This window comes from Vigna radiata, chromosome 7 (genome assembly GCF_000741045.1).
Source record: "Vigna radiata var. radiata cultivar VC1973A chromosome 7, Vradiata_ver6, whole genome shotgun sequence".
Lineage (NCBI taxonomy): Eukaryota > Viridiplantae > Streptophyta > Magnoliopsida > Fabales > Fabaceae > Vigna > Vigna radiata.
In genome coordinates this window covers 15,060,305-15,077,932 of record NC_028357.1, presented here as the reverse complement: position 1 = coordinate 15,077,932, position 17,628 = coordinate 15,060,305, and the positions used below count along the sequence as shown (strand labels likewise).

Genomic DNA, 17,628 nt, shown 5'->3' with positions numbered 1-17,628 from the left:
CAACTTTTAGTCTTTGGGAAAATTATCCTCATCAACTCTTATCTATGTTGCTTAATGATATATCTGATGAACTTAATTAATATTGTCTAGTTTAATTTTCTAGTTCATAAAAACAATTAATCATTTTGTTTTATATACTTATTTATATTACAGGTAACATAAACAAACTAATCAATTAAATTACTTTTTCAATCATCTCGTTATTACATTAATCATATTTAAATAATGATTAATATAATCAGAAACCTTAAACACTTCCCTCTTAATATATGTGGATAATATTCTCTTAACATAGTTTATTCCCCATTCAAACAATTTATATGGAAATGTTTATGACAACTTTCACAAACAATAGAAGTGGTATTTTTTTTATATTTGAACGTAAAAGAATTCTTTTTAGTGTGTATATTTAAATCTTTCACTTTTTTTTTCAATAAAAGTTTTATTAGATTAAAATGATTATTTTATCAATTTTATCTAATTATATTTTTCATATTAATCATTTGTTTGATATTCTTTAAACTTAATGTTTTTTTAATTATAAAACTATTTATAAAATAAATAAAAATTATTTAAACTTAATACAAAGAACTTCTGTTCACATTTTACCTTTCAACTAATAATTTTTTAAAACTAAAATAATTATTTTATCAATTTTACCTTTCATAATTAATTAATTTTTTAATTATAAAACTATCTACAAAAGAAAAAACATTACTTAAAATAATAATAATATTTCTATTATTTTTTTCTTATAAAAAGTTAACCATGTTTCACCGGTAATTTAATGACTATGATAATAAACACTTTATTATATTAAAAAAGAAACTATTTAAATTAAAACATGTCTTTTTATTGATACGGTCTGTTAAATTAAAATGATAATAATATCATAACTTAATTAATTTAAAAAAATATTTTCAATTTAATTTAACATAACAAGATTTTAAAATTTAAATTACATATGAATTAAAATTAAATTTAATAAGAATAAAGTAGAAAACGTATATTAAATAATGCAAATGACTCATAATTTAAAGAAATAGGAAATAGCTCTCGGACTGACTTTTTTATATTTAAAATAATTAAATTAAAAAAAACATTTATTGAAGAAGTGGATGATGTAAGAATCAAGAAAAATGTGATAATTAAAAAATATAGTGGATTTGAGCTTTAAGTGTTATTGATTGGTGTGTTATTAATTTGGTGATTTGTGTGTAAGTGTGATATTAGTAAATGTGATGTCTTGATTTCTTGGTAGAGATGTTGTTTATGATTGAATACATGAATGTTCAATTCTTAGGGGGAAGAGTTTAAGAGAAACTTAAATTTTAATTGTAATTTTGACCTATGGGGTAAAAGAATCTTTTTACCTTTATTCAATAGTTTAGAAATTATTTTAGGGGTGTAGAAAGTAAAGGTATACAAAATGGAAAATGATACTTTGACAAATGAGATTTGACAAATTTTTGACAAACACTATGTGTCAGCGTGTCATTGGTTCAGTATTTTGAATAAAAAAATAATTTGAAATGACGTGGATTAGCAGTGTCTTACAGAGCTGGCTTTCATTTTGAATTGAGATTTTATTTTCAAATTTACAGAATTTGAAAGAAACCCTAGAGAGAGAAAGCCTCCCTCCGAACCCTCAAAGCTCCACGACCTTGGCACACCGTGGGTCGCCACCATTCGCCGTGAACGGCCACCGATCAAAGCTCCGTCACTGTTCAACGACCAAACCCTCTTGACCACTCCATCGTCGTTCGCCGTTGAACGACCACTTTTTGGGGTATGTTCCTTCATTTCATCATTTTTTGGGTACTTTTACAACTTTTATTTGAACTTGGTCATATGATTCATTTTGTGTGCAATTATTTGTTTGCAGGAGGAACTTCAAGACATTAAGGAGAACTATGTTTGTGATCCTCATAATATGAGGCGAAAAAAAACTCTTACAATATATACAGTTCATGTATTACATTTTGATGAAACAAATGTATTATTAATATTTATTAGTAATGCAATTTGAACATTACAATGATGATTGTGTTAGATTTCGTAATGATTTTGACATGGTTTAATACAACACTGACTATTATTTGTGTACGATATTTGTTGCACAATGTCCAGGAATTGTTTTTCATAATGTGTGTTTAAGGTGCTATTTACAGGGTTTTATTTCTTCACTAAAAATATGCATTTCAAAATAAGTNTGATTGAAACATGGCCTTTTCGTGCAAGAACTTAGCTACAACTACCCACTTAGAATGCTTCTGCTACCACTAAAATTTGTGCACCATGACTTCAAACATAAACGTTTTGTTGGGGATGGACTGCAATGTAAATGTCTCATTAAAACTTATTTAATGAATTTTATTCAATATATTTGGTGGATAACAAGGTGTTGAGTTCAAAAATAACATGTTCATTGAAAGATGCACTCTCCGTGCCGAAAGTTAGTCTAAACTACACACTTATAATGCCTTCACTACCACTGAATTCTCTACACCATGACTTCAAACATAAACGTTTTCTTGGGGATGAAGTGCAATGTAAATGTCTTATTAAAACTTAATTCATGAATTTAATTCAATATATTTGGTGGATAGTAAAGTATGGAGTTCAAAAATAAGTTGTTCATTGAAAGATGCCCTCTTCGTGCCGAAAGTTAGTCTAAACTACCCACTTATACTGCCTTAGCTACCACTTAATTCTCTNCACCATGACTTCAAANATAAACGTTTTCTTGGGGATGGAGTGCAATGTAAATGTCTTATTAAAACTTAATTCATGAATTTAATTCAATATATTTTGTGGATAGTAAAGTCTGGAGTTCAAAAATAAGTTGTTCATTGAAAGATGCCCTCTTCGTCCATAAAGTTATCTTAAACTACCCATTTATATCGTTCTTGCTACCACTTTCATTTCTGCAGCATGATTTTATTTTATGCACCAAAGTTGAATTTTATTCAATATACAAACCTGCCTAAAACAAAAGTTGAAGATGCTTGCCCATCTAAATTCACAAACCTGCCTAACACTTATTTTATGCACAGAAACATCAGAATCACTAATCAATGTAATTAAAACACCTTCATACAATCCAAATAACTTCATAAAAGTGCAAAAAACTAAATGTTTGTACATCAACATCAAAAGTTATATTATCCAGGTCATGTAGAATTGTACCATCTTTTTAAGGTTATGAACATAAAAATATAATTACAACATATTGAAGTACTCATTTCTTTGTTCTACCATCTGCTGTAAATATAACTACAAACATAGTTCTCCCTAATGTCTTGAAGTTCCTCCTGCAAACAAATAATTGCACACAAAATGAATCATATGACCAAGTTCAAATAAAAGTTGTAAAAGTACCCAAAAAATGATGAAATGAAGGAACATACCCCAAAAATTGGTCGTTCAACGGCGAACGACGTGGAGTGGTCAAGGGGGTTTGGTCGTTGAACAGTGACAGAGCTTTGATCGGTGGCGGAGCTTTGATCGGTGACCGTTCACGGCGAACGACGGTGACCCACGGTGTGCCAAGGTCGTGGAGCTTTGAGGGTTCGGAGGGAGGCTTTCTTTCTCTAGGGTTTCTTTCAAATTCTGTAAATTTGAAAATGAAATCTCAATTCAAAATGAAAGCCAGCTCTGTCAGACACTGCTAATCCACGTCATTTCAATTTTTTTTTATTCAAAATGTTGAACCAATGACACGCTGACACGTAATGTTTGTCAAAAATTTGTCAAATCTCGTTTGTCAAAGTATCATTTTCCTATACAAAATAATATAAAATGTAATAGGAAAGGGAGAAGAGGAAAAAGGTAAGAGAGTGATAGGAATACAAAGACGTTTTCTAAGAGAGAAGAGGAAGAGTTGTAGAAAACCCTAGTGCAAGAGATGATTGGTGTTGTAGATAAAGCCTTGGGATTGACCAATGTGTGGGGGAAGCTTAAGTTTGTTTGCTTGTTGTTATATGTTATATGTTCTTGATTATTCTGATTGATAATCTTTGTTTTGATGCATGTGTACATGATTTTGGTTATGATTATTTGTGGTTATTGTTGGATAAGGGTTTGTGTATGCATGAGGATAGAGTTTAAGTAAAATTTGTGTTGGGTTCTTCCTATGAAAGTATGTATGGTTTTTGTCGTGTTATCCCATAAAAATAAGTATTGATGCTAAGGAGAAATAAAATTATGATGTTTTGGAGTTTTACCATGCAAATATATGTTATAAAGATGGTATGATAATCATATGTGGTACATTGGGTTTGTTTGGGCCTAATCGCATAATGATGGGTTTTTGATGATTCAAATGATGTCATATATGTATTATGGTATGTTCATAAGGGTGTGTGAAGCTTAAATGCATGCATGATGTGTTGGGTATGTTCCCTCGTGATCTAAGAGTGACGTATGTGTGTTTTGAACAGTTGAATTCTATCCACGATGTGTTTTGATTCGACAATAATCGATTATCACTAGTTATAATCAATTATGTGTGCATTGGTGTTGAGTTTTGTTTCAGGAATAATCGATTATCTGGGATGATAATCGATTATCCTTTCAAGTGTGATGAATTTGGAAATTTGATGTGTTAAAGCCACTAAAATAATCGGTTATCACAATATATTGTGTGTAATTGTGAACCTCTCGGGAACCATCGATCATCATTTATGATCATCAATTATCCCAGTGCATTTTTGTCAAAAATGATGAATTTGATAAAGAATGGATATGGACCAAACTTGAGGAGTTGTGGAAGGGGATGATAATCAGAGAATGAGATTAGTGGTTATGTTTAGGGTTAGTCTTGACTTGTGTTTGAGATTGGAGCATGAGTGGGTGTTGGGATGTACTTGAGTGTGTGGTTGATGAGCATAAGAGTGGGGGATAAGTCTACTTGTTGTACCTAATAAATCCTGAGTTTATTTGGAGATAGGTGTTTCCTTTTGCCTTGTGTGTAAAGGAAGGGTTGTTCGGGTATTGAACCTTCCTTGTGTGGGGCTGATGGTGGTTTCCTTATCCTTATGTGGCAAGAATACATGTTACTTAGCTGGGTTGTAGGACTACTCGAGCATATAGGGGAGGCTACAAAGGATTTATAAGAGTAGCTACAAGTGGATGAGGCAAGGTACAAGAGTGTGACTAATTCTTTCCATTGTGTGTATTGTATTGTGGATGCTCATGGCGATGTTCGTGATGGGGTTAGTCATGATGGTGGTACATGTGTTAATGATCGTAATGATGATGATGCTCTAGAGGATGCCATGTTGATAGTGATGGTATCACATGGTGTAATTAGTATAAATGTTGATTAATGGATAGACCGGTGGTCTAGGCCTAGAGTCGAGGACTGAGGATGGATGATCATGGATCGAGAATTGAGTAATTTATTATGATTGAATTGTTATGTTAGAGGATTATGAACCCTATTGTTATTCTTATTGTGTATGGAGTGGTTGTTTATGGTTGATATAATTCATATGCTTATATCTTGTTATTATGATTGTTTTATCGGTAGCTTACTCCATACATGTTTGTGTTCGTGAACAAAATTATCAGCGATAATCGTATAATGTATTATATGTGAGCAGACGATGTTGATAAAGCATGATAAATTCGAGAAATAAAGAGAAATTGACTTGAAATTTTTATTTAAAATTTTAAGACAATACAATTAGAGTTATTTTATTGTTTTGTTATTTTTATTATTTTAAATAATGTAATTCGATAAGTTTTTTAAAACTTGCTTTGAATAAATTACAAATATTTAAATGTTAAGGTTTTTGATAAATAAATTTTTGCATTATGATAAAAAATTAAATTTTTTTATTTTTATATAATTTGTGAAATCCTAAAATTGGAGACAGATAATATTTATTTATTTTAAAATAAAAAATAAACAGACATAGATATTTTATATTTTATTTTATTAGATAACTCTGTTTAAAAAAGTAGAATGGGTGTGTAGTTTGCTTTTAATCATTAATGAATTAATCATAAATTTATTTCAAATACACCCAATTATGAAAGAACATAAATTCGATTATTAAGATTTAAATATTTAAATACAGTGACTATATGGTGGACCACAATTTTGTACTTATTATAATAATACTTTTCATTTTTTTATATTTTCTTTATTAAAATGAAATAAGACTGACATTTATGACATTTTTTTTTCAAATTATATTGAAAGTTATTTTTTTAATTCTATTCAAATCTCTTTTTTTTATACATAAATTTTTGTATGTATTTATGTGTGATTTATTTTAATTTTCTTTTTGTTATTTTAACACATTTATTGAATTTGAGAATTACTAATCTCTAGAACATAATATATATATATATATATATATATATATATATATATATATATATATATATATATATATATATATATATATATATATATATATATTATGATGATTTTAGTGGATAAGACTAACTAATTACGTTAAGCTAAATTCAAAATTTCTCATTAGAAAGTTGATTTTGAATTTATATCTAATAAATATTACAAAATTAGTTTATAATATAAATTTTGAATTCATATTCTTTTATATTTATAATTATTTGATCTTGACATATATAAAAAATTGTCTAAAAAGGTGAAATTATACCTTCTTAGCTGAAGTAGAAATAGGAGTGTTTTTTCATGTACCTAAATGTTACCAAATTGGTTTAATTTTTACCAACTACATTTAATCGTTATAGCTATATTTACCCGCATGGCCTTCACTTTTTCATCTATTCTACACTCCTTTCTTTTTGTTCTTTTCTTTTTTCAGTTGTTCATTGACTTTGCTCGTGGTTCTTAATATTTGTGGTTGTAGTCTATCATTGTTTATTGGTGTTTGTATGGTGGTCGTGCTTTTAATTACGTGATATGTGGACGTGAGATACTCTTTTTTCAGTAAGTTCTTTCACTCAAAATTCTTCTAACTTCATAAATAATCAGATTTTAAAATTCGTTAAATTCTTAATCAGTTTTAGAAATTTAGTTAAGAGCTTGTCCATTAAGGGTTAACGAATTTCAAAATTCAAATTGTAAAAACTGATTAAGAGTTAATAAATTTTAAAATCTGTCAAATTTTTAATTGATTTTTGAAAGTTGACAAAATTTTAATTAGATTTTAAAATTTGATTAAAAGTTCAATAAATTTTAAAATCTATGAAACCTATTTAATTTTTGGATAATGATATTTAGACAACATTTTTTTGACAATATTTGAACATTGATTACGTGTCAATCTGTGATTGGTCAAAAATTACTCCTCAATAGTGTTTATGATTATTATTATTGATTATGGAGTAATTTTTGACCAATCACATATTGACATGTAATCAATGTTCAAATGTTGTAAAAAAAATGTTGTCTAAATATCATTATCCTTAATTTTTTTACTTAAGTTTTTTTTTCTGATTTAATTTTTAATATCTTACAATTTTATTATTAGTATTAATATTTAGTGAGGTATTAAGTGGTAAACATGTTTGTTATAGGTGATTAATATATGTTAAGATGGACAAATATCCATTTGATTTGATGGATTAACAAATAAATTCGAATTTCATGTTCGAATTTTCTTCTTTCATAAATGAAGTGGCAGAGGACGATTATATAAATAACTTTACAATTGATAAAATATTTCTCTCATGCGATGAATTAATTGAATAAGTTCGAGGATTGCATTTGGCATTGACTTTGTTGTCGTAACTATAAGATCTAACACAATTATTGGTGAACATGGATGAAAGACGTTTATCTTGTTATGTTGTTAAAGGAGTGATAAATACAGGAAGTACAAACCTGATGTTCAACTCAGTGTATACGACATAAAAAAATGTTAGTGTCCCTTTAAGTTGAGGGGCAAACCTTATTCTAATAGAGAGAATTAGGTGTTAAAGGTAATATACGAATATCACAACCATGAATTGACTGAGAGTTTAGTTGGTCATGTTTTTGCTAGGAGGTTAAATCCTATTAAACAAATATTACTCGTTGATATGACTAAGAGTCAAGTAAAACGTTTAAATATTCTACTAACTATGAAAGAGCATAATGATTATAATGTCACAATAATAAAACAAATTTATAATGCAAGATATACATACAAACGATCTTTGAGATGGTCGAGAACTGAAATGCAGTAGTTGATGATAATGTTGGATCGTGATAAATACATCCAATGAAATAAAGGTGGTAAGTGATCTTATCCAGTTGAAGATGATTGTCTATCGTGTACATTTAGACGACCTCTACTACTTGATGAATGATCGTCAGTCGAAGTACAAGCTATCTGCAGGGCCTCGTTAATATGATCCTACACTACAACACACTTAGTCACATCATGACAAGATATCATGGTCTGTAAGATTTTGATAACACGCCTCATACTACATTGATAGTCACACACAAATAATTAAACATTCCTAAATATCATGTAACACATAAACAATGTGTCATTACATACCAGCAAACCAGAATCTGAGGGCGATCTACGATGAACTAGGACGTCATCTGGAAAATGTCGTCTGCTACGAATTGCGAGACTCGGTCAGTTTTCGTCAGGGGTAGGAAACATGTACAAATGGGATAACCTTTTAAACAACTGTAGGTATCCTTAAACATAAACACATGGAGATGAGGTTGGTATGACATGGGTTATAACGTGGTCTACATAATGCAACCAAGTACCATCAATGGTTACTATGTTGACCTCTACAACAAACTGTGACGATTGTGGATCTTCAAACCTAAATTGTCTTAACACGTGTTTAGATAGATGTTGGTGAAGCATCTCATCAACTTTGATCCACCCAAAAAAATACAAATCACCATAAATGGAAGAGTCCCCCTATGTGACGGGTATAGGCATAAGATGACCCCATCATACCTCAGTCCATCCTAATATGACCTGCCTTCAAGTAGACTCCAAGTAAGCCTCCATGTCACCTACCATGTCGTACGATGATTGTTTTCGTTGTAAGTGGGCAGCACATGCCTCCTTCGTTCCCAAGAAAGTGCTTATAAATCCAACTTTACAAAAACATTAGTTAAAGTTTGATATACATTCCAAAAATATATGAAATCCACCACAAACTGGTCCCCACTTTGTGACACGTGTTTGACTTCAAATAACTTGTTTGCAGACTAACTATGAACATAACACAAAATTAGAAATGTACTACATTCTTATGAACAAAGAAAAACATTTACCAAAATTCATGAATACTTGGGAAGCCAATATTTTGTTAGTTATGCCTCCTTTCATAGTCTACTAAGGATTTTTGGACAAATTGATGATTGAAATGAACCTATCTTTGACATGTTATGACCCATCTCTTTATCATGTAAACTAGGATTTCCTCCAACATTGTAATGATGGGTTTTCCTCTCGTATGAACCAAAACACTATTAAATGCTTCTGACATGTTATTAACCAAGGTATCACAATGAGGTCTGCTTGTGAACCTTGATCTTGACCAATACCTACAATGAAAGAAACACTATCGGTATCTACATTAATCAGAACCAAAAAGAAAAGTGAAGTCACACTTACAAACCTTGGAGGAATAGTTATCAAGTGCCTAAACATGTCTTGGTTGACCTCTTTTATACTTCTCATCTCCTTCTCCTAGTTCTGTTGGTGGGTTGTTGTAGTTGTCCTCCACATTAGCTTCTTTAGATTTTTTCTAGGGAATTTCTTCCTAAAGTTGGCATAAGGGTGCCTTACACAAAATCTCTACGCAACTCCATGAAGTAAATCTTGTACCACTGGTAATAGTCCTTGTCAGATTCAAAATTAAGTTAAATAGTTTTCATTTTCATATTATGCATATGAAGTAAAAGATTTTGAAATACAATGCAATTTACCTTCTGTTGATATGATATAAATGTAACTGAACAACACACTTTAGGTCCACCAAGGTCTTCAATGAGTAGCTTCATAAACCATGTCCAAGTGTCCTTGTTCTCTACCTCTACGACGACATATGCAAGTGGCAACATTTGGTCGTTCGCATATCTACCAATAGCAGTTAACAACTTTCCACCATCTATGTCTTTCAAAAAAGCTCCATCAAGGCCAATGATTGGCCTGCATAACACAAATCTATCTTTGCATGCCTTCAGGCATGTGTAGAACCTCTTGAATATTGGCTTTCCGTCATTCTCCTCAACTTTGACCTTGATAGTTGACCCTAGATTTCTTGCTAAGAGCTCATTTGCATAATTATAAATCCTCTTATATTGCATAGTGAATGACCCTTCCACTTTGTTTGAAACAAGGGCTTTGGCCCTGTAAGCCATACATTTAGATATTCCTATGTTCCATTTCCTACTAATTTTCTCTCTAATATCAACTCCCTTAACATTAAGATTTTCTTTGACTGTTTTTTCCAATTTTTTACTTAACCATTTGGCATTCAGTAAGCACAACTTGTGCTCCCTATTGCATGTGTGGGTGTCCACAACAATCCTCAATTGCCATGTATGCACTACCTCCATGTAACCATAGTATGTCATCCAAGGGCATTATCCTTTTGCTCTCACACATTTAAGCCTTATTATTTTCTTATCATTTTTAACAAATTTGATATTTCTTCCATTCTTTGGTGCATACGTTTTCATTTCATCCAAGATGTCTTATTTGTCACCAAAATATGTTCTCACTTCCCATTTGAAATCAACCATACTTTTAGGCATAGTAAATGTAACGAATTTGCCATAACCCTTTTCCCCATTATTTTCTTCATCACTGATGTTAGGAGCAATTAAGTCTTCAGATTCCCATTCATCATTGAACAAACCGCTATCACTTATGTCATCATCATTCAAATCGAACTCAGAAATATCACTCCAATCTAACCTCTCATTTTCAAGTGAAACAAATTCAACTTGTACATGCATATTACCATAGCAATCTCCTTCTCTGAAGTGACACTCAACATTTGTGTTAACTAACCCCTCCATACTATTCACCTCACCATCATCTTCATCATCTTTATCATCATCATCTGATGTACTTCAATCACCAACAATACATGCGTCCTCTTCAAATGTTGTAGGTTCATATTCACCACCATCTCCATGTCTTTGACTACAACCTAAATCGTCACCGTCATCTACTTCTCTCCTCTTACTCACCTAAACCATCTCCCTCGCTTTGACCACCACCTACACCCTCACCCAACTCTTGAGTTACACCACCATCTCCTAAGGATTGAGTACCACATACACCCTAACCATCATGTTTTTCTCTCGCCTCACCCAACATCTCCCTTGGTTTGACTACCACATACACCCTCACCATCACCTTTTTCTTTACTCTCACCTAAATGTTTAGTTACACCACCATGTCCCTCAGTTTCAGTAGCACATACACGCTCACCATCATCTTCTTATATCCTCTCACCCAACTGTGGACTTACACCACCATCTCCATGTCTTTCACTGTCAACTATACCCTCATCCAACATTGGACCCTCACGGCCCTTGTGCATCACTAGTGCAACTTCGTCACGTCCTTCATCAACATCATATTCAATCATGTGTATGACCTCAGCTTCAGACACACTGTGCACAAGATATAAATGAACCTTGACCATTTAACCTAGCTAAGTTCACCATATGCATAACTCCTTTGTCATCACACAAAGGTTCTAGCCTATCATCTAACACAAACCCACATCTACAAAAAAACCATAAATCTTTGAATCCATCATACCCAAGCCCTTTGACTACACTAACTACAACAAATTAACTCCATAAGTTTGGTTCAAAAGTTAAAGTATCAATTTCCCCTTCATACTTAAGGCACCCTTCGTTCACAAACTTACCCCCGTGGTGAATAACCACCTCTATATCATCCTCCATCACAGAAAAGACAATGAACAAAATCCTACACCTATAAATAATCATATAATAACAAAAAGGTTTAATCATTCTGATAGTCCCTATTTTCGGTGATTTTTCTCAATTAGGTCCCTTATTTTCTCTTTTCTTCAATTGGATCCCTATTTTTGAAAAATTGAAGCAATTAGGTCACTATTGTTAGTTCCGTACTAACACCGTTAAAAAGGATGACGCGTGTCAGCTCGTGATTTTTTTGAATTTTTTAAATATATTTTTAATTATTTTTATTTTTTATTTTTTATTTTATTTTTTAAAATATTGCCACGTGTCAAGTTGACATTGAGCCATGTGGCAATAACAATGTGAGGTGGCACTGATAGTGCCATGTGTCACTATCAGACCATGTATCATTAGATTTGTCTCAATTTGGTCCTTATATTTTTAATTTATCTCAATTTGGTCCCTGTATTCTTATTTGGTCTTAATTTAGTCCTATTTTTTTTAAAAAAACTAAACAATTTTGTTTCTCTCCAAGTTCAAACAAAATTTTATTTGTATATAAATCTTTACAAAAAAATTTATACAAATTAATTTTTTTATTAGAAAAATAAAAAAATTACAAACTAACATATGACACATTTTTATTTATATAATAGTAAAGAAATCATTTAACCTAAATAATATGAATGAGTAACTTATAAAAGTTAACATCTCAATAATAAATATTTTTGTGAAGGTAATCTACACAAGTATAGTCTCAATACTTCCTCAACAATTCATAAAAAATTTCTAGAGTTAAATATTTCGATTTGAAATACATCATTACTAATAATTTGCTTAACAGAAACAAATTTAAAGACAAAAATTTGGAAAATGTACATACCGTATTTTATTTGGGAAGGAACAAATTTTTTTAAATTTTTAATAAAATTAAGACTAAATTGAGACAAAATAAAAATACAAGGACCAAATTGGAACAAAATAAAAATATAGGGACCAAATTGAAACAAACGCAATGACACGTGGTTTGACAATGCCACCTCACACTGTCATTGCTACGTGGCACAATGTCAACTTGACACGTGGCAAATTTTATTTTTAAAAGAAAAAAAATAAAAAGTAAAAATATAAATAATTAAAAATATATTTAAAAAATTCAAAAAAATCACGAGCTGACACCTGTCACCCTTTTTAACGATGTTAGTACGGAACTAACGACAGTGACCTAATTGCTTCAATTTTTCGAAAATAAAGACCCAATTGAGAAAAAGAAAAAATGAGGGACCTAATTGAAAAAAGTCACCGAAAATAGGGACTATCAGAATGATTAAACCTAACAAAAAAATACCGTATATTAAAACAAATACGAACTGATAATGACAGAACAAAACAATTTTAACTATGGGGGATAAGGGAGACCACACCGCAATAACCATACATAACATTTTCGGACAACCCCAACCTTACATTTGAAAAAACCCCACACTACAAAAAACACTAAATAATAAATTCAAACCTAGCTATACTACATATATTAACATTGCACGAAATTTCACTCTAACCACTTTTCGATACACGTCCAAAGAGTTTGCGCTTCATGTCGAAGGAGCTCGCGATTGCACCTAATACTCCAATCACCAACCACGAAAGCCCTAATTTCGCAAAAACCCTCTCCAGTAACGAACAAGTTCCCGCTTCAACATCCAACCTCAAAGAACATTCTCGTTCCTAATTTTAATCGAACCCTAATTGGTGATTGTATAATTTTAGATTTTAGAAAACCCTTGTTTTTTTTTTAATGTTTCATATAAACAATTTCCACGTAAGACCCTACCACGTCTTTAAAATGTTTTACGTCAAACTTACAATTCATCTGAAAATTAACTCCATTAACCTAATCTAACGACAAAAACCAATTGTTTTAATTTTTCATTTTAAGGAATCCAACTAGAAAAAAAAAAGAAACGAACATATTTAATAAAACCTAACAAAAATAATCTTTTAAAAAAAAAATTAGAAAATGCTGGGAGAATATAATGCAGAAAGAAGGTTAAACCCCTTCGAAGGTCCCTATTTTCATAACTTTTTCCCAGTTGCATCCCCGTTTTATTTTTTTTGCAAATTTGATCCTTAATAGTGTAAAATTGACTCAATTGAGCCATCGCCGTTAAATCAACTTAACCCCGTCAAGTTTTTGCTCTTCTGTTTGGGTGACGTGTCTATTATTTAATACGTGGCCTGCACAGAGTGTCTTGGCTGTTTTTTTTACTCTTGTGGCCTTTTGCAAAAAATCATTTTAAAAATTGGGGGTTTTCATAAACATTTATAAATTAGGGTTTGTGAATTTGGGGTTTTCAGAAACATTTGCGTTTTGAAATTGGGAAGAGATTGTGAAGCGGAATGAATCGCAAGCAGTCGAAGTCCATAGTGAGGAGGGAAATTAGGCCATTTGAGCTTCGTAATTTGTTTAAGGTACCAAGCTAATCAATTGGTTCGAACCCAAAACACGCAGTGTACTAAGAGTTCCATCCTGACCTAGCTTATCCACAATATACTGTGTTCCATCATCCAAATTCCTTATCATACACGCCGAATTCTCGCGATTTTCTCGAGAACCGGAAGCCTCACCAGACAAGGAATCCAACACAATCTAGTTTGAGGTAGAGGGAAGACCCTCCTCAACAGCAAGAGAAGTCCTCAAAACCGCCCCACTTGTAGTAGTGATTCGGTCAATCCCACAAGGTTGATCTTGAAACTCCACTCCCTTCGTTGAATAATTCAAATCAGACTCCAAACCCATCCATCTCAATAAATTCTGGCGTCTCTGGTTAACACTTCCAAGGTCCTTTGCCCAAACCTTGTGCCTAGTAACATGTCCATTGTTACCAGAACTAGATTCATCTGACTCTGAACAATCCGAACCCCCATCAGAGACAGAACACAATTCCTCACGAGTATCATAAAACTGATCCTCTCCCCCATCCATTTCCCACCTTTCCCCAATCCCTACAGCTAATCTCAAGCAGATTCCTTTCTTACAGAACAAACAATTCTGAAATGAATGGATGAGTTTTACTTCAATTGGGGGGAAAGGGTATCTGAAAGCACACAAATCAGGAACAGTTATGGCGAATCCAAGAGAGAAACAAAAGAGGAACTAGGAAAGAGAAAAAAAAACATGGATTTTACAGTCCTCAGCACACACTTCTCTCCACAATGGTTCGTTGCTTTACGACACACTTCTCTATTCCGCAACCTTTAATTGCTTTGCGACACAATTCTCTCTTCATCAATTTTCTGAAAAACGAACCCTAATTCCCAAATTAATAAAAACTTTGAAAATAAAACCCAATTTTTAAAATCTTTTTTCAAGAAACTGCCACGTACCTCAATAATTCACTGCAGACGCTCTGATGCAAGCCACGTTTTTAATACTAATCACGTCACCCAAACATAACAGCAAAAACTTGACGGGATTAAATTGATTTAACGATGATGATTCAATTGAGTCAATTTTACACTATTAAGGATCAAATTGGCAAAAAAAATAAAACGAGAATGCAATTGAAAAAAAGTTACGAAAATAGAGACATTTGAAGGGATTTAACCCAGAAAGAAACATCTCTATATGTTGAATTGTGATAGTCTGCATTGATTAAGTTTTAATGATGAAACAAGTTTGTAGTCACACTCCAAATCTTGAAAGATATCAACAACAACACTATCAATATTATATACCCATCAACATATTTGAACCCACGTCATCCACCTAAAAAAATGCTAATCAGTTCTATAATTGATATCTGATTTTTTTTTATATATTTCCCGGTTTCTAAAGTCAATGATTACTATTGTGTAAATTATTTAACGAAAATTAAACACAAACTATATAAACGGTGTTTACAACCAATGAATACAAAATATTTAACCAGTACAAGATCTTGTATTATTCATAAAAAAACATTTGATCAAATATGTAACAGTCCAAAGAGATATAAACTTCCCCAACCCACATATTATTTTTATTTTCTTTAATTTTCAAATTAATTAATATTGTTTTTTAATTTTTGAGATATTTCTGGATTCAAAATTTTCCATTTATGTGAAATTTATTTTCTATCTAAAACATCGAAACACAAAAAGAGATTGCCGACACAGAGAGCAAACAGTACCACACGACATGTATTGATGTCTGAGAGCAGATAAGGCGGACCCACATATCTTGAACCACAAATTCAAGAGATATTTCTCTTGCAGAATCTTAGGCACTCACTATAAAAACCCACTAACAGTTTTTGCCGAAGAAGCAACTAAACAATGGCTTCAGAAGAAACCCAGAACAAACCGACAGAGCAGTCGAGCAGCGAGCTTCTGGCGAGCGCGAAGCTGGTGGCAGACGCGGCGCAGTCCACTCTCCGGAACGAAAGCGACAAGGTGGACAAGACAAAGGTGGCGGACGCGGCGGGAGACCTTCTTGACGCGGCGGGGAAGTATGGGAAACTGGACGGGCAGCAGGGCATAGGGCAGTACGTGGACAAAGCTGCCGATTATCTGCACCAGTACCAGGACAAGGCTGCTGCACCTTCTCAACCTGCAGATTCCAAACCTGAAGAGGGTGGTGGTTTGGGTGGTCTTGCAAGTTTGGCTGGAGGCTTCTTCAAAAAGTAGTTGTATTAGAAGAAAAAGGTCTTTGGTTTCTCACTTTAGTGTTCTTCTTCTTCTTCTATGTAATATTGAATAAATATGACATGATCTGGTGTTTGTACAAGAAAGATCTTTTCTGTGTATCTGATTATATTAACGTTGAATCATTTAGGATTTTCTTGCCTTTTCTCCATTTTCATTATTCTTCTAGAACTGTGAACGCCAAGTTTTCATCTTTTTCATTTTTCATTCTTCCATTCGTTCTTCTTTTTGGAAACACGAAAAGCGACTTCCAAGCCTATGCTCTACTCCTCTGCATAAACGTGAAGCCTCCGTCAAAAAAAGATATAGCAATTGAATAAATAAAAACATATTTTTAAAACTAAGTCATATTGTTAATAAAATTATTTTTAATTAGGTATAATGATTTGATATTTAAATAAATATAAATTATGATATATGTATCATTTTTAAAACACAATATTTTCTTAAATATAATTTATAAAACAAAGAACATTTTGACTTAACTTCATTTAAATGGCAAAATAAACAATTTAAGATAAAATGCATATGATTCAATTTAAATTATAGTTATTTTAGCTTTGGGAGCCCTTATGAGTTTTTATTAGTTCATTAAATTAAGTTTATTTGGACAATTTGTGAGAAAAAGAAGTCTCACATAGGTGGAAAATTACCTTCAGAAGTTTCACATTTATGAAAATTTACTTGGGGCATACTTTTTGTGTTATAAAAGGGGTCTAGTGTTTTCTTAGGAACGCATCCCAAAGTCTCTTCCTTTTCTTTTATTTTAGTTGAGAAAAATATTAAGAAAGAAGATTAATTTCTCCTTTAGGAGAGAATGTTAGTTTCTCCTTTACAAAATTCTTATAAATGGATTAGGGAGAGATGATTTGAGTGGATTTGAGAGTAATTATGTTGTTGTTTTTTTGAGTAGATTTGTGGGTAATTGAGAGTGAATTTGAGGGTAAAGTTTGTGAGAATTAGTGTAGGATTTGATTGATGTGATAGAATTAAAAAATTTGTTTAATTGGTAGAAATGAAAGATTACTAAAATGCCCCTAGTTATTTTTTAACATAAAATGGTATTTTTT

At 31.9% G+C, this 17,628-nt stretch overlaps 1 protein-coding gene across 1 annotated transcript; it reads left to right on the top strand.

The window, feature by feature from the left end:
* The first annotated feature begins 16,157 nt into the window (after positions 1-16,157).
* LOC106767550 (nodulin-related protein 1) lies at positions 16,158-16,709 on the top strand. Its single transcript, XM_014652471.2, has one exon. The coding sequence runs from the start codon at positions 16,190-16,192 to the stop codon at positions 16,538-16,540; it is 351 nt and encodes a 116-aa protein (XP_014507957.1). The 5' UTR covers positions 16,158-16,189; the 3' UTR covers positions 16,541-16,709.
* Positions 16,710-17,628: the final 919 nt, after the last annotated feature.